Source organism: Aquarana catesbeiana, linkage group LG05 (assembly GCF_042186555.1).
Source record: "Aquarana catesbeiana isolate 2022-GZ linkage group LG05, ASM4218655v1, whole genome shotgun sequence".
Taxonomy (NCBI): Eukaryota; Metazoa; Chordata; class Amphibia; order Anura; family Ranidae; genus Aquarana; species Aquarana catesbeiana.
Window position 1 is genome coordinate 636,122,209 of NC_133328.1, and position 19,020 is coordinate 636,141,228.

The 19,020-nt window shown below is 45.2% G+C and overlaps 1 protein-coding gene across 1 annotated transcript in view; it reads left to right on the forward strand.

The window, feature by feature from the left end:
- LOC141145581 (cytochrome P450 2C20-like) overlaps positions 1 to 19,020 on the forward strand; it is a 165,186-nt gene that overhangs the window by 129,062 nt on the left and 17,104 nt on the right. The window contains exon 9 of the mRNA XM_073632407.1: positions 6,117 to 6,258. Coding sequence (XP_073488508.1) covers positions 6,117 to 6,258 — 142 coding nt within the window. The remainder of the gene's footprint in view (positions 1 to 6,116; positions 6,259 to 19,020) is intronic.

The window sequence follows — 19,020 nt, forward strand, 5'->3', positions numbered from 1 at the left end:
ACTGTTGCAGCTACTACTGTGGAAGATATAAATGCAGCTTTATTGAGACTAAGATCTCCTGGAATGGTTGACTAATGCACCCACCACTTGTGGATCCCCTGCAGCGGCTGTGACGAAAATCAATGGATCACGATGATCCTGTCTAGATGCCTGCGGCGGTAATTGCTTTTCAACTACAGGATACGGTGAGATGTATGATGTCCCTTCACTGCTGCTAATCTAACCAGTTATATTCAACCAACACAATATTTTTGTTACACTCAAGTTGATACAATGTGTCACTAATTTTCGAACTTTCCATATGTGTATTTCCTAACATGGGAGTTGTCTCTGCAACAAGCTAGCAAAACGGGATATATAAGGAACTCTCACATCACAACAGCACCAGTCTCTAGTCATCCTTTAAAATCTACACTGAAGACAAATTACCCTGAATACTTTATACATTGACTATGAGGTCTATTTAATACTATTACTGGTGTTTTCTTTTGTACTTCAGGATAGCCATATCAGTAATCACATCTGATCGATCGATTGCGATCTGTGTGTGTGTGTATGTGAAAGTGAGGTTTTTGAAAGGTGGATTTTGTTAATGGTGGCCACCGCTGTCCCCCCCAAGACACTAGGTCTTTTTAACATGTATTGGAATTAGAGGTACACGCTTTTTGTAATTTTGTATTATTAAATTGTTGTAAGTTTTGAGCTAATCATCTTGGCTAAGATATATTTTTTCTAAAAAGGATAATCAATAAATGGTTTATAGCTTTACCACCGACTTGTCCCCTTTGAAGAATTCCTGTGTGAATTTCACAAATTGTTTCTGTATTCCTTCATGTAATTCTCTTATTTTAACCTAATATTTTCTTCCTTGGTGTAGACTATAGATAGATGGTTGTGTATTAGATTAGTATTAGTATTATACTTTCAACTACTCACCAATAAATGTTGTTATTGTGTTAAAGCTTTCACTCATGGTCAAAGAACTCTCATTTAACCCAAATCATATCTGAGAGAGATTAGATCTCAAATATAGTATACGGGAAACTGACTGCATGGGAGGTTGTCATATGTCTGGTCAAGCATGTGGTGCCCAAGCGGCTGCTGTTGTGGCCACGCTTGATCCGCTTAAGACATATAGGTTGCAAACAGCAACAGTGCAATCTGCTGCATATGTGTCAAGAAAGGCCCACACCAAGGAACTTTTCAAAATCAGCGGGAAGTCAGCAGTTTAACAGGAGCATGTAATTACAATTCTTGATCTAATATTTCACTGCAGGGCCTGTTCCTGCGCCCACCAAGAGTAACTGTGAGGGGTTACAGTTTTGTGGCACCACCACCCAAGGACAAATTTTCTGCCCCTGTTTAACACGGGCATGTAATTGCATATTTTAAAATAATATTTAACAGCAGGGCCTGTTTCTGCACCCAACGAGGGTAACTGTGAGGGGTTACAGTGTTCTGGCACCACCAACACCTAAGGCCCAATTTTCTGCAGAGTATATAGGGCAGGCCGTATAGTGTATATATACTTCTGTTCAGAGTATATAGTGCCTGGGGGCCCCCCTACGCTATCTTTTTTTAAATTTGGGTGCGGGGTTCCCCTTAATATCCATACCAGACCCTAAGGGTCTTGTAATGGGCTGGGGGGGACGGACCATGCCATTTTTCATAATGATTTTCATCTATATTGCCGGGACCCAACAATACATTACAGCCACAAGCAGTTTTGAATTCCTTTTTTTCCTTTTAGAAATGTGATTTTGCTGTGGTATTGTTCTATACATGGGAAAGCTGTGCCACTTAACAGGCATACTATAGACACCCCCCAGGCTAGATATTTAAAGGAATATTTCATTTTTATTGTTTCACTTTAAGCATTCTTAAAATCACTGCTTCCAAAAAACGGCCAGTTTTAAAACTTCTTTTTTGCATTGATACATGTCCCCTGGGGCAGGACCCGGGTCTCCAAACACTATTTAGGGCAAAAACTTGCATATAAGCCTTTAAAATTAGCACTTTTGATTTTTTATGTTCATGTCCCTTAGACTTTAACGGTGTTCGTGTGTTCGAACAAACTTTTTTGCATGTTCGGATGTTCTGGTGCAAACTGATCCCTAATCACCCAAATGACCCTGATCAAAAGTTTACATACACTGGTGATTTTGGCCTGATAACATGCACGCAAGTGGACACAAAGGGGTTTGAATGGCTATTAAAAGTAAACCTTCCTCACCTGCGATCTGTTTGCTTGTAATTAGTGTGTGTATAAAAGGTCAATGAGTTTCTGGACTCCTGACAGACCCTTGCATCTTTCATCCAGTGCTGCACTGACATTTCTGGATTCTGAGTCATGGGGAAAGCAAAAGAATTGTCAAAGGATCTGTGGGAAAAGGTAGTTGAACTGTATAAAACAGGAAAGGGATATAAAAAGATATCCAAGGAATTGAGAATGCCAATCAGCAGTGTTCAAACTCTAATCAAGAAGTGGAAAATGAGGGGTTCTTTTGAAACCAAACCACTGTCAGGTAGACCAACTAAGAGTTCAGCCACAACTGCCAGGAAAATTGTTTGGGATGCAAAGAAAAACCCACAAACAACTTCAGGGGAAATACAGGACTCTCTGAAAACATGTTGTGTGGCTGTTTCAAGATGCACAATCAGGAGGCACTTGAAGAAAGATGGGCTGCATGGTCGAGTCGCCAGAAGAAAGCCATTACTACGCAAATGCCACAATGTATCCCGCTTACAATGCGCCACACAGCACAGAGACAAGCCTCAAACCTTCTCACACAAAGTGATTTGGAGTGACAAGACCAAAATTGAGCTTTTTGGCCACAACCATAAACGCTACATTTGGAGAAGTCAACAAGGCCTATAATGAAAGGTACACCATTCCTACTGTGAAACACTGAGGTGGATCGCTGATGATTTGGGGATGTGTGAGCTACAAAGGCACAGGAAATTTGGTCAAAATTGATAACAAGATGAATGCAGTAGGTTATCAAAAATTTCTGGAGGAATATTTGCATTCCTTAGCCTGAAAGCTACACATGGGACGTACTTGGACATTCCAACATGACAATGATCCCAAACACAAGGCCAAGTCAACCTGTCATTGGCTACAGCAGAAGAAAGTGAAGGTTCTGGGGGTGGCCATCTCAGTCTCCTGACCTCAATATCATTGAGCCACTCTAGGGAGATCTCAAACGTGCAGTTCATGCCGAAAGGCTTCACTGCTGGGTTCCCTTACCGCTAATGGCGGTGGTGTACCAGACAGTCGATCGGCAAGTATCCATATGTTAAAAGTCAGCAGCTACAGTATTTGTAGCTGCTGACTTTCAATTTCTCTAGGTGTGGGTGGACCTCCTCTTTAAGGACCAAGCCTATTTTTGACACTTGTTTACAAGTTATCAAATGGTGATCCACTCAGTGAAAGTCCATTAAGAAAAGGCAGGTGAGTATAAACTAGATGATCGTGGAAGAAAATATTAGCAGTGATCCCAAGTCTCCATCACCACACCACTTGTGCCACAGCCCTGTAGGTAATCCACTTACCAGACCCTGCTGGTTAACACGCTTATCAATCCAAGGGATAATCGCTGTTCACTGGACACTTCATCTGTATTTTGCTCATTGCAAGCAATAGATAAAATTCCACATATCATAATCCAGTACAATATTTATTAATTTTAAAATTATCCCACAAAAACACTCACAATGTTTGCATAATATAGGGGCATGTAACATCAATACTATGTCAGTCGTGCATTCCCCTCTAACCTCTCACCACTCCCGTGGTGTTCCCGGGAAGAACAGACGAGGATAAGCCGACTCTGTAGATAGCTGCGTAGCAACGTCCTGACGCGGACGCGTTTCTGTCATCACTTTCATCAGAGGGCGTCTCGTTTCCCTCTGACGAAAGTGATGACAGAAAAGCGTCCGCGTCAGGGCGTTGCTACGCAGCTATCTACAGAGTCGGCTTATCCTTGTCTGTCCTTCCCAGGAACACTGCGCGAGAGGTTAGAGGGGAATGCACGGCTGACATAGTATTGATGTTACATGCCCCTATATTATGCAAACATTGTGAGTGTTTTTTTGCGGGATAATTTTAAATTAATAAATCATTATTGTACTGGATTACGCTATGTGGAATTTTTTTATCTATTGCTTGCAATGAGCAAAATACAGATGGAAAGTGTCCAGTGAACAGCGATTATCCCTTGGATTGATAAGCGTGTTAACCAGCAGGGTCTGGTAAGTGGATTACCTACAGGGCTGTGGCACAAGTGGTGTGGTGATGGAGACTTGGGATCGCTGCTAATATTTTCTTCCACGATCGTCTAGTTTATACTCGCCTGTCTTTTCTTAATGGACTTTCACTGAGTGGATCACTATTTGATACTTTAAGTGGACTCTTAAGTAATTTCATTGATATTTTTAAATATTTGCTATTTTTGCACTAGCGCTGCTAATGTTTTAGACATATATTTGATGCATTTCATTTTAGTATAGCAGCTGCTGACTATTGTTTTACCAATATTTTCTCTGTGTGCGCTGAGGGAGGGATACTGAACATAGTTTTTTATCTCTCATTCTTTGATATTTGTTTACAAGTTAAAATCTGTATTTTTTGCTAGAAAATTACTTAGAACCCCCAAACATTATATATAATTTTTTACCCAAGACCCTAGAGAATAACATGATGGGTTTTTTTTTTTTGGATTAAGAGTAAAGTTAGCCCATTTTTTTGCATACTGTGAAAGATGATGTTACACCGAGTAAACAGATACTTAACATGTTATGCTTTAAAATTGTACGCACTTGTGGAATGGCGACAAACTACAGTACTTAACTACGACAAACTACGGTACTTAAAAATCTCCACAGGCGACGTTTACAATTTCTTAACGGTTACCAGGTTAGAGTCACAGAGGAGATCTTTTGCTAGAATTATTGCTCTCACTTTAATATTCGCTGCGATACCTTACGTGTGATTTGAACGCTGTTTACATTTGCAGGCGCGACTTGCGTATGCGTTTTTTTTTTTTTTTTTTTTGCGCGAGCACGCGGGGACGGGGCTCTTTAACATTTTTTTTCCCTTATTTGTTTTTAATTTTTTATTTTTACCTTGTTCCTTTAGAAAATACTGATCACTTTTATTGCTGTCACAAGGAATGTAAACATCCCTTGTGACACTAAAAGACAGTGACAGGTACTCGGGTCTCGGGTCTAAAAGACCCCAAACCCCTCCTCTGCACTTCAAAGTATTCAAAACGCCGAAGTCTGTGTTTTTGAATACCTTAGATTTTTAAAAATCTTCGCTGTTGTCTGCTGAGTAAACCGGAAGTGACATTGTGACATCGCTACCGGCTTACTACACCGGAGACCCGATCGAAGCCGATTCCGGCATTGTTCGGGACTCAGGCCAGCCAGTGGACGTGCCGGCTGGTTGCTCTGGTCTACCCAGTGGGACGGGAGACCCAGGCGGAGTGGCGAGAGGGGGAGGAGGTCCTCATTGTTATCACTTCTAAGCCAACTACCACCTATAAAAAAGGGGTACCGGGGTGATGCCTGTGGTTGCAGACATCACCCTGGTACAACCACTTCAACAAAATGAAGTACAGGTACGTGATTTTGCGTGAAGTGGTTAACATAGACACAGCTCTGGGATCTGCTGGGCAGGGACTCTGCTCAGTGATTGGTGCGGTCTCTCCTGTTCCCATCTGGCCCGCCCCTTACCTAGCACTTGACTGTAATCTAGAATTCTGCTGTGATCTGAGATGTGGCAGGGGCAGTCAGGAACGACGTCGCGTGGTTGCCATCGCGGGCGCAATCTTGTTCACAGTCTACCTGTCAAACAGTTGCGATCGATGGGTTGCCAACCCGTGTTCTACAGTGTGCAAAAGCCAATAAGGAACAAGTGTCCTGTTCGGGCACCTGTATACTTCCTATTTATGCATTATTATACTCTTCCTTGTTGTTCCAACATTTACTGCCAGATAAATAAGTTAAATTTTGTCTATTTAGCTTGTCACAGACATTCGCATGATTTAATTGGCACTGAGCCTGTATGATGTGCTTTTACTTAATGTTCATGTCTCTCTCTCCTTTACCAGGGTACCACTATCCTCCCATTCCTGACATCAGTGCTTAATGACCCTTCTCAATGGGAGACTCCAGAACAGTTCAATCCTGAGCACTTCCTGGATGAGGAGGGCAAGTTCCGCAAACGGGTGGCCTTCGTGCCATTCTCAGCAGGTGAGAAATCCATAACATTATTCTGTTAGTGTCAGACTGGGGTGAACTAAAAAATTTCATAAAACAAGTAAAAATTTGCTCTGAACTGAAAAAGCAAGCGGCCAGCAAAGTTCGTAGATAACAAACAAAAAGTCACATGCATAAAAATGATTGCGGCGCTGAAAAGTTCAAAATGAAATTGAAGAGTGGGAGGAATCCAATCACCAAATATATTGTGCAGATGTAGAAAGTCACTCGTCACCACGTGGTAATGTAGTCTGCTTACCAGAAGGTGTTAAGGATTAGGCATAGATAAATTCTCAATAGCATCCAGCAAATCCAGCCCATTGGAACCCCTCATCAGACCACAACATCTGTGGGATTTCCTTTACATATAAACATCTCCCAATGGTCACTTCAGAATTAGGCATTCAGGCATGTAGTCATCATATATCCGAGAAAAGAAAATGAAGGACCCATAGTGAAGCCCGTAATGATGGATAAAAAAAACTTTTATTGTAGTAACTTACAGTTGAAGCTTAAAACAGCATGCATCAATGATAGGAAGAAACGGCTGCAGCAATCAGCGTACGGATGTCAGCCTGCCTGACATGTTTCATCATAACAGATGTCTTCAGAGGCAAACGAAATAATTTCTTCTTCTTTAATACAGTGCCTTAAATAAGGATTCTAATCCCTTGAAATGTTCCACATTTTGTCATGCTACAACCAAAAACGTAAAAAGTTTTATTGGGATTTTATGTGATAGACCAACACAAAGTGGCACATAATTGTGAAGAGGAAGGAAAATGATAAATGTTTTTTAATTTTTTTTTTTACAAATAAATATGTGAAAAGTGTGGCCTGCATTTGTATTCAGCCCCCTTTACTCTGATACCCCTAACTAAAATCTAGTGGAACCAATTGCCTTCAGAAGTCACCTAATTAATTGGTAATTAGAATCCACCTGTGTGTAATTTAAAAGGGCTGTAAACCTTAGTTGTTTTTTTTTTTTTTTATAACAAACATGTCATACTTACCTCCACTGTGCAGTTGGTTTTGCAGAGAGTGGCCCCGATCCTCCTATTCTGGGGTCCTTCAGTGGCACTGGTGGCTTCTCCTCTTCTCGAGTGCCCCGTCGGAGAAGTGCTCTCCTTCAGGACATCCGTGTGGGTGCGCACCTGTGTCCTGCTGCTGCGTCTATTGACACAGACAGCAGTACTCAGCCCTGTCCCCCGACACCCATGTCATTGGATTTGATTGACAGCAGCGGAAGCCAAAGGCTGCGCTGCTATAAATCTATCCAATCAGGTCACAAGACACCAGCTATAGCTGGTGTGCTTGTCCCCGGGGTGAGAGACAGGGCTCAGGTAAGTAAAACAGGGGGTCTGGGGGGCTGCAGCATGAGAGAAGGTTTTTCATCTTATTGCATAGAATGCATTAAGGTGAAAAAACATGAGGGTTTACAACCCCTTTAATCTCAGTATAAATACAGCTTTTTTGTGAAGCCCTCAGAGGTTTGTTAGAGAACCTTGGTGAACAAACCGAATGATGAAGGCCAAGGAACACACCTGACAGGTCACAGATAAAGTTGTGGAGAAGTTTAAAGCAGGGTTAGTTTCTAAAAAAATATCCCAAGCTTTGAACATCTCACAGAGCACTGTTCAATCCATCATCTGAAAACTGAAAGAGTATGGCACAACGGCAAACCTACCAAGACTTGGTCTTCCACTTAAACTGACCGGCCCAGCAAAGAGAACATTAATCAGAGAAGCAGCCCAGAGGTCCATTGTTACTCTGGAGGAGCCGCAGAGATCCACAGCTCAGGTGGGAGAATCTGTCCACAGGACAACTATTAGTTGTGCTCTCCACAAATCTGACCTTTATGGAAGAGTGGCAAGAAGAAAGCCATTGTTGAAAGACAACCATAATAAGTCCTGTTTGCAGCATATGAGAAGCCATGTGGGGGACAGCAAACGTGGAAAAAGGTGCTCTGGTTAGATGAGACCAAACTGGAACTTTTTGGCCTAAAAGCAAAATGCTATGTGTCAGAAAACTAACACTGCACATCACTCTGAACACACAATCCCCACCGTGAAACATGGCGGTGGCAGCATCGTGTTGTGGGGATGCTTTTCTTCAGGGACAGGGAAGCTGGTCAGAGTTGATGGGAAGATGGATGGAGCAAAATACAGGGCAGTCTTAGAAGATAACCTGTTAGAGTCTGCAAAAGACTTGAGACTGTGGCGGAGGTTCACCTTCCAGAAGGACAACGACCCTAAACATACAGCCAGAGCTACAATGGAATGGTTTAGCTCAAAGCATATTCATGTGTTAGAATGGCCCAGTCCCAGTCCAGACCTAAATCCAATTGAGACTTTGTGGCAAGACTTGAAAACTGCTGTTCACAGACGTTCTCCATCCAATCTGACAGAGCTTGAGCTATTTTGCAAAGAAGAATGGGCAAAAATGTCCCTCTCTAGATGTGCAAAGCTGGTAGAGACATCCCCAAAAAGATTTTATTTGCAGCGAAAAGTGGTCCTACAAAGTATTGACTCAGGGGGTTGAATACAAATGCACGCCACATTTTTCACATATTTATTTGTAAAACATTTTGAAAACCATTTTTTTCATTTTCCTTCCATCTCACAATTATGTACCACTTTGTGTTGGTCTATCACATAAAATACAATTATGTTTTTTGTTGTAACATGACAAAATGTGAAAAATTTCAAGGGGTATGAATATTTTTCAAGGCAGTGTACATAGAAATATTCTTTCACAAATGTGTCTACAGATCTGACTTCTTGTAGAGTTTTTAAAGAGACCCTGTCACCTTGCTCACTCCGGAAGAGACACCCTCTGCCACCTTATATCACCTTTACAGTGCTCCCCTGACAATCCTTCCACTGTCATGGACGCTATAGAATACCCGGTGTTGGAGTTTACGTGGGATGCTGATGTCACCCCTTAATCATGTGACAGTGTTCAGCCTAGTGATTGGTTTCTAGTAGGGATGAGCCGAACACCCCCCGGTTCGGTTCGCACCAGAACCTGCGAACGGACCAAAAATTCGCAGGCACGTTAGAACCCCATTGACGTCTATGGGAGTCAAACGTTCGAAATCAAAAGTGCTAATTTTAAAGGCTAATTTGCATGGTATTGTCCTAAAAAGGGTTTGGGGACCCGGGTCCTGTCCCAGGGGACATGTATCAATGCAAAAAAAACTTTTAAAAACGGACGTTTTTTCGGGAGCAGTCATTTTAATGATGCTTAAAGTAAAAAAAAAAAAAAAAAAGTGAAATATTCCTTTAAATATCATACCTGGGGATGTCTATAGTATGCCTGTAAAGTGCCGCGTGTTTCCCGTGCTTAGAACAGTCCCTGCACAAAATGACATTTTTAAAGGAAAAAGTCATTTAAAACTGCTTGCGGCTTTAATGTAATGTCTGGTCCTGGCAATATGGATGAAAATCAGTGAGACAAATGGCATGGGTACCCCCCAGTCCATTACCAGGCCCTCTGGGTCTTGTATGGATATTAACCACTTCAATACAGGGCACTTAGACACCTTCCTGCCCAGACCAATTTTCAGCTTTCAGTGCTGTCGCAGTTTGAATGACAATTGCGCGATCATACAACACTGTACCCAAACTAAATTTTTATCATTTTGTTCCCATAAATAGAGCTTTCTTTTGGTGGTATTTGATCACTTCTGCGGTTTTTATTTTTTGCGAAACAAAAAAAGACCGAAAATTTTGAAAAAATTTAAAGTTTTGCTTTTGTTTTTGTTTAAAAATTTTGAAAATAAGTAAGTTTTCTCTTTCACTGATGGGCACTGATAAGGTGTCACTGACAGGCACTGAAAAGGCAGAAGCGATGAGGTGGCACCAATGAGCGGGCACTGACGGGCACTGATGGGCACTGATGGGTGGCACTGATATGCAGCACTGATTGGCATTGATAGGCGGCACTGATGGGCACTCATGGGTGGCACTGGGTGGTACTGGTGGGCACTGATGGGCACTGATAGGCAACACTGATGGGCACTGAAAGGCTGCAAAGATGGGTTCTTATGGGTGGCACTGATGGGCACTGATATGTGGCACTGATGGGCACTGATACGTGGCACTGATACGTGGCACTGATAGGCATTCCTGGTGGCACTGGCAGTGGTAGGCATTGGAGTGGGCACTGATTGGCAGCTGCCTGGGCATTGATTGGCAGCTGCCGCAGCACTGATTAGTATTTCCCTGGGGGTCTAGGGGGCATACCTGGTGGTCCAGTGTAGCTGATTTCCCTGGTGGTCCTGGGCGGCATCCCTGGTGGTCCTGGGTAGGATCCGAGGGGGGGCTGTGCTGATAAACAATCAGCACAGACCCCCCTGTCAGGAGAGCAGCCGATCGGCTCTCCTCTACTCGCGTCTGTCAGACGCGAGTGAGGAAAAGCTGATCACGGCTCTTCCTATTTACATCATGATCAGCCGTGATTGGACACGGCTGATCACATGGTAAAGAGTCTCTGTCAGAGACTCTTTACCTAGATCAGTGTTGCGGGGTGTCAGACTGACACCCTGCAACAACGATCGCGGCGATGCACGCCCCGGGGGCGCGCAGCAGCTCAATATCCTGCAGACGTCATATGACGCCCTGTCAGGATATTGAAACCACTTTGCCGCCGTCATTCTGCTATATGGCGGGCGGCAAGTGGTTAAGGGGAACCCAAATTAAAAAAGGAAAGGTGTGGGGCCCCCAGGCCTTATATACTCTGAACAGCAGTATACAGGCGGTGCAAACAAGACAGGGACTGTAGGTTTGTTGTTAAGTAGAATCTGTTTGTAATTTTGAACGGGTACATTTTTAACATGTTTAGCTCCAGCCAAAAAATCTATTTTAAGCTTTCTGGAAAACATAGGGAAGGGTTATCACCCCTGTGACATTTGTTTTGCTGTCTGTGCTCCTCTTCAGAAGATTGAACCTCACTTTTTGTCCCAATGACCAATGTCTTTTGAAAATTTGTTTTTTTTTGTGAAACAAGGATTGGTGATAAAGCATCAGTGGAAAGGAGAAATGTTTTTCCCATATTAACTCTTACAGGAGAGAATTTCCCTTCCTAGGGGTAGATTTCATCTCACTTCCTGTTGTCTCCTTTCGTTTGCAAGTAGGTGTCGTTTGTAAGTTGGATGTTTGAAAGTAGGGGCCTGCCCTATATACTCAGCAGAAATTTGGGCCTTAGGTGTTGTTGTGGCCACGACACTGTAAGCCCTCACAGGGCCCTGCTGTGAAATATTAGATCAAGAATTGTAATTACATGCCCCTGTTAAACAGGGGGCAGAAAAATTGGGCCTGTGGTGGTGGTGCTGGTGCCACAACACTAAGTCCTCACATATACTCTTGGTGGGCGCAGAAACGGGCCCTGCTGTGAAATATTAGCTCAAGAATTCTATTTACATGTCCCTGTTGAACAGGGGCTGAAAAATTGGGCCTTAGGCACTGGTGCTGGTACCCCAACACTGCAACCCCTCACAGATACTCTAGTTTTAGCGCAGGAACTAGCTCTGCTGCAAAGAATTGCATCAAAAATTGTAATTACATGCCCCTGTTAAACAGGGGCTGAAAAATTGGGCCTTAGGCACTGGTGGTGGGACTGGCAGCGCCCAGAACCAAAAATGTTCTTACAAGCTATCAGCATGATCATTGAGGTGGAAGAGGGTAATTACTCAGTATAACAGGATAGTCAATCAGCATCAGCATAGGCAGTCTTTGAAGGGACTTGACATTTCAAAAAAATGTATTTGGTTACATCCGCATCAGGTGCTTGGTAGCTGGTGGTGATCCAAGACTGATTCATTTTTATGAAGGTCAGTCGATCGACCGAGTCAGTGGACAGACGCACCCTGTGATCAGTTACAAAGCCTTCAGCAGCACTGAATGTGCGTTCTGAAAGAACGCTGGATGCAGGATAGGCCAGTAGCTCAATTGCATACTGTGCAAGCTCTGGCCAGTGATCCATCCTCAAGACCCAGTAACCCAGAGGATTTTCGGTGGGAAAGATGTCCAAGTCAGATCTTGCCCCTAGGTATTCCTGCACCATGTAAAACAGACGCTGGTGACGGGTGCTGGAACCGATCATACATTGGGGCTGCGGAATAAAAAATTGTCTGAACACATCGGTCAGACGGCCACCTTCTCCACCGCTCCTTCTTTGACTGACCAAAGCCTCAGCAACACGTTGTCCAGAAACAGGAGTTTGTAACTTCCCAGTCTCTGGGAACGCGTTGCACAAACCTTTCTGCAAGGCCTCCTGAAGATGTTTCATCCTCTGCTCCCTCTGCGACGGCAAGCCAGTATTGTTGCCAGCCAGTATTGTTCCTTCTCTTTGATACCACGAATACGAGGATCCTTCCGCAGGCTTTGCAGGATCAGGGAGGCCATACAGCGTAGGTTTGCTGAGGCATTCGGTCCAGAGTCCTGTGGGTCACTAAGGACGACATGATCCGTAGCCACCTCCTCCCAGCCACGTACAAGTCCATGTGTTTCTTGGGACTGTAATTGATCGCTTAAAGTGGGAGTCAGGCAACCAATCCTTTTTTTTTTTTTTTTTTTTTTAGGTCATTGAGACACTTTGCTAACCCCAAAATAATACAGTCTGGGTGTCTGTTTTCGTACTGAAGAATAACTTAAAAAATGTGATGCTGGCAATTTCCATCTTGCTTGTGGGCATGTGAAGCCCACAAGCATTGATTTCCTGGATGCGGTGAATGCTGTTCATTCACAGCTTGTTCACGTGCATGATCATTGTTCCCGCACTGAATCTTGGGAAGCCTGACACTAAGCTCCCAGGAGACAGTGCGGCGCCGGGGAAAGGCAATAAACACGCCTACTACCATGGGAGGAGAGACAGGAAGTGCCACAATAAAGTACAATATAAAGGTAATTGCAGCGATAAAAAAATTTTTGTGTGGCATTTGAACATCTATGCAATTAACTGAAGGGGGTAAGATTAAGTTAAAAATTTGAGTGGAACCCCGCTTTAAATACTGCTGCTGATGCTGAGTGCCAGGCTCCACCTCCATACTGAAACAATCCTCCTCCTCCTCGTCCTCTTCCTGTGTGATCGGCGGGCACGCAGGAACACTGTCTGAATAAAGGGGGCCTTGAGAGCTAAGGAAGTCCTCCTCTTCCTGCCTCTGTTCTGCCTAAAGTGCCCTGTCCATTATTCCACGCAGCGTGTGCTCCAACAGGTGGACAAGGGGACAGTGTCACTGATGCATGCACTGTCACTGCTCACCATCCTCGTGGCCTCTTCAAATGGTGACAGGACAGTGCATGCATCCCTGATCATGGCCCACTGGCGTGGGGAAAAAAAACAAGCTCCCCTGACCCTGTCCTGGTGCCATAGTCGCACAGGTACTCATTGATGGCCCTCTGCTGCGTGTGAAGCCGCTGCAGCATGGCCAATGTTGAGTTCCACCTGGTGGGTATGTCACAGATTAGGCAGTTCTTGGGAAGGTTAAATTCCTTTTGGAGGTCTGCCAGCCGAGCACTGGCATTATATGACCGGCGAATATGCACACAGACTTAAGTTGGCGTGGCGTCAACCACCTCTGAACCTACCCCTGCAGAGCTGACAGAGCCTCTGCCCCAGTGTGGCTCCTGTCCCCCAAGCACACCAGCTCAAGCCCCGCATGGCATCTTTTGGCCTGAATACTTGAGCAGCTGTCACGTACCTGGTAGGTTTTGAGCATGAAGTGCAGAGAGAGACTTCCCCTATGGCTCCCACTCACGGCCCTCTGGAATGGAGACAGAGGACACAGGAGTGAGGAGTGGTATGGATGCCTGGCAGGATCAACAGTCACCCAGAAGTCCAGGAGTGGAGGGAACTCGGGAACCAGGAACTGAAGAGAAGACTGGCGACTGGAACGCTGGACTGGAACCAGGAACAGCAGCAGGTAGCAGTCTGGATACTGGAACGCTGGACTGGAACCAGGAACAACAGCAGGTAGCAGGCTGGATACTGGAACGCTGGACTGGAACCAGGAGCAACAGCAGGTAGCAGGCTGGATACTGGAATGCTGGACTGGAACCAGGAGCAACAGCAGGTAGTAGGCTGGACACTGGAACGCTGGACTGGAACCAGGAACAACAGCAGGTAACAGACTGGTAACAGGGATCAAGCAGAAGGATAGTCAGACAGGCCAGTGGTCGATATCAGGCGGACAGTAAAGGTACCAGGGATCAGACAGGAGAGTGGTCTAAGCAAGCCGGAGGGTCAGATGCAGGCGGATAGCTGGATAGTCAAAACAGGAAGCCGGGTCAGGTAATAGAAGGGATCAGATCAGGTTTTTGGCACACAGAATGCTGTAGAGCAGACAGCGGGGACTGAGTATGACAGGCAGGTTTAAATAGCCCGCCTGGCGCCAACAGGGATGTGCGTGTGCGCGCCAGTGCACGGTAGCGTCCGCGCTCCAGTGAGCCTGGGACGCGGATTACTGGCAGGATCTTCCTGACAGTAGCCCCTTGAACGCCTATGGAGCAACGCTGGTTCCAAGGACAAAGCACAGGAAGAGGCCATGGAGGAAGAAGAAGAGGAGGGGGTTCGAGGAGAAAGGTGTGTCAGAATCATTAGTAGTGGCATTTTGGAGGCATGGTGGCGGAACAACCTCCAACATTACTGCACCTTGTCCTGTATCCTTCCCAGCTGCCAGCAGAGTCACCCAATGCGCAGTGAAACTTAGGTAATGTCCCTGTCCATGCCTGCTGGACCATGAGTCAGCGGTAATATGCACCTTACCGCTGACTGCCCTGTCTAGCGAGGCATGGACATTGCCTTCCACATGCCGGTAGAGAGCCGGAATCTCCTTCCGTGAGAAAGCGACATTTGGGTACCTGCCACTGAGGAACCGCACATTCCACAAACTCACGGAAGGGGGCAGAGTCCACCAACTGAAAAGGTAGCAGTTGAAGTGCTAGCAATTTTGCCAAGCTAGCAGTCAACCGCTGGGCATGTGGATGGCTGGGAGCAAACTTCTTTCGGCGGTGCAGCAGCTGGGGCAGGGAAATTTGCCTGGTACAATCTGACGTCAGTGTACCGAAAGCAGATTGCCCACAAGTACTTGGCTGTGACACAGCTAATTCTACACCTTCATTCGTCTCAGTGCAGGTCTCAGAGAGGACTGAAGGTATAGTGGGGTTGGAGATCTCAGCTTATGAGCAGCAAGGAGAGGTCCTCTTTGTTCTTTGGTGTGGGTCTTTTAGATACGTTTGCCAATGAACTGCCTGGCAGGTCAACATATGTCTGGTCAAGCATGTGGTGCCCAAGCGGGAGATGTTTTGGCCACGGGAGATACGCTTGAGACATATGTTGCAAATAGCAGCTGTGCGATCTGATGCACTCGTCTCAAAAAAGGCCCACACCAAAGAACTTTTGGAAAAACGCGCAGAGACAGCAGTGCCCTGTACATGCGGAGCTTTGCGGTGTGATGCAGTCAGTGTGCTGCCCTTAGGCTGGCCCCTGGAGGGCATCCTGCCTCGGTGATGTGCCTCCTCCTCTCTCCTATCAGGCACCCACGTTGAGTCAGTGACCTCATCATCCCATCCCTCCTCATCACTGGAGCAAACCTGGCAGTATGCTGCAGCAGGGGGAGCATGACTGCCAGATTGCTGTCCTTCTTGGGCACCCCCTCTGTCCGTGCTCACGTTACTGCCTTCATCTAGCTTAGTATCATCAGAGCCTTCTAAACGCTGGGCATCCTCCTGGAGCATGTACCCAACACTGTGGTCAAACAGTTTGAGGGACTCCTCAGGACGACATGGTAGGGCTAGGGAAGGAGTCACTGATGCCATTGAGCCTAGGGAAGAGGCAGCTGCTTTGCCAGACAAAGTACCCTGGGCATGGGTGAGAGAGGATGAGGAGGATGAGGACGGCTTGGTCATCCACTCGACCAAGTCTTCCGCGTGTTGCGGCTCAACTCGGCCAGCTGCCGAAAAAAAGGCCAAGCGTGTCCCATGACCTCGTGTTGATGAGGATGCAACGTCTCCACGACCAGCACTGTTGCCTCTAGACACAGAGCCTGCTTGCCCTCTTTTATTGGCTTGTGACTGTCTGCCTCTCCTTGTTGGCCTTCCAGACATACTAATGGCCTGCAGTGAGATGTAGCTCTACTAAGTATATATATATACTGATACTGCAGCTAGCAAAATCAACTGCCTGCCTGTAGTAGAAGAACACCACCAATCTTCTACAGGTAGCTTTAGATGAGGTCGCACTACACTAACTTGTAGCTTTAGCTGAACACTGTGCAGAAGACACACTACACCAACGTTAAAATAATGTAGCTGCCTGCGGTAGTGTTAGGATCAGGAAAACACCACCAACCTTCTACAGGTAGCTTTAGCTGAACACTGTGAAGAGGACACACTACACTAACGTTAAAATAATGTAGCTGCCTCTGGTAGTGATAGGATCAGGAAAACACCACCAACATTCTACAGGTAGCTTTAGCTGAACACTGTGCAGAGGTCGCACTACACTAACTTGTAGCTTTAACTGAACACTGTGAGGAGGACGCATTACACTAACATGTAACTTTAGCTGAACACTGTTCAGAGGACGCACTACACTAACTTGTAGCTTTAGCTGAACACTGTGAGGACGCACTACACTAACTTGTAGCTTTAGCTGAACACTGTGAGGAGGACGCACCACACTAACTTGTAGCTTTAGCTGAACACTGTGCAGAGGTCACACTAAAATAACTTGTAGCTTTAGCTGAACACTGTTCAGAGGATGCACTACACAAACTGTAAATAGTCTAGCTACCTGACTGTGGTACTAATAGGATCAGAAGAACACCAGCAATTTTCTTTAGGTAGCTGTAAATACTGTAACAACACAAGCCTGCCTGTCAGTAGGAAGATAATAACAGGAACAGATCTAGCTAAACTGAATACAGTGTATATATAGATATATCTATATATATAGATATATCTATATATCTATATAGATATATAGATATATCTATATATATATAGATATATCTATATATCTATATATCATATAGATATACATACAACACCTGGGATGCATATATATACACACAACACTGTAAGTGCAGCTAACTGACTGACTGTCCTGCCTAATCTATCTAACTTAAATCAAATGACACTGTCTCTTTGTCTCTCAACGCCGGAACACACTACACAGGGCCACCGTGCAGGCGGCCTTATATAGTGTGGGGCATGTACTAAATCCCCTGAGCCATAATTGGCCAAAGCCACCCTGGCTTTGGCCAATTACAGCTCTCTCTACAGATGGTGATGTGATTGGCCAAGCGTGCGGGTCATAGTGCATGCTTGGCCAATCATCAGCCAGCAATGCACTGTGATGCCGCAGGGAATTATGGGACATGACGCGCCACGCGAATTTGGCGCGAATGGCCCATATCGCTCGCAATTCGGCGATGGGCGAACAGCCGATGTTCATGGGTTCGACTCGAACACGAAGCTCATCCCTAGTCTCTATTCACAATCACTGCATCATAGGTACAGGTCATGTATTCCCTTATACTTGGAAGTACTGCGTATTTTGTGGTGGAAGTCAACAGAAGAAGGAGCAGCAGGGGAGGACTGTGTAGAGGTGGGCATTGGATTTTTGGGAGTTGGGCTTTAAACAGACCTGTTACATTGTCCTCAACAGACAAGGAGCCAGGGTCTCTTTGAATAAACACTTAAAAATAAGCAATTAAACTGATAGGCAAAGAGCCCAACCCAGGCCTTTTATTTCTCATCCAGAAACTGATGAGGATGGTGCAGATCAGCTTGGAGTAAAGATGGCCAAAAAGTTAGAGGGGTTTTTAAACTAGGAGACGGGGGGGGGGGGGGGTCCAGAGGTAGAGATAGTCAGCGCGGAACATATTCCAGAGGGTAGTATTGAGGGCATTAGTGGTAGGTTGACTAAAGCACATAAACCCAAGGTAAGTATAGTATCAAGTCTAGTTGCAATCTTGGAACACCCAATAAGAGGATAGTATGCAACCGGTCTAAACTAGGTGGCATGTTCTCCAATGCCAGAAGCCTGGTGAACAAAATGGGTGAACTAGAGATACTGTTGTACAAGGAGGATTTGGATTTTATGGGAATTTCAGAGACCTGGTTCAACACCTCTCATGATTGGCTGGCAACCATTCAAGGGTATACCCTTTATTGCAGGGATAGAGAGGGTAAGAAAGTGGGAGGGGTATGCCTATATATCAAGAATAATGCACAAGTGAATGTGAGAGATGACATAGCTAAGGGAGCCATGGAGGAGGTGGAATCCTTATGGGTAGAGCTCCAAAGGGATGAAGCTAAGGGGAAAATAATACTGGGAGTATGCTATAGGCCCCCTAACCTGAGGGAGGAGGGGAGACGGATCTCCCATCAGAAGTTGGATTAGCAGCGAGGATGGGAAGTGTTGTTATAATGGGGGATTTTAATTATCCAGACATAGACTGGGCGGAGGGAACCATGCATTTGTCTAAGGCTTGCCAGTTTCTAAATGTCTTGCAGGACAATTTCATGGTTCAAAGAGTAGACGCACCAACTAGGAATAAAGCGTTACTGAATCTACTGATTACCAACAATACAGACCTGATCACGGATGTGGAAATACAGGGAAATTTAGGAAACAGCGATCACAGGTCAATAGGCTTCAGTATAAATCGCACAAATAGGAAACATAAGGGTAATACAAAGACACTGAATTTCAAAAGGGCAAACTTCCCTAAACTACGAACCTTGCTAG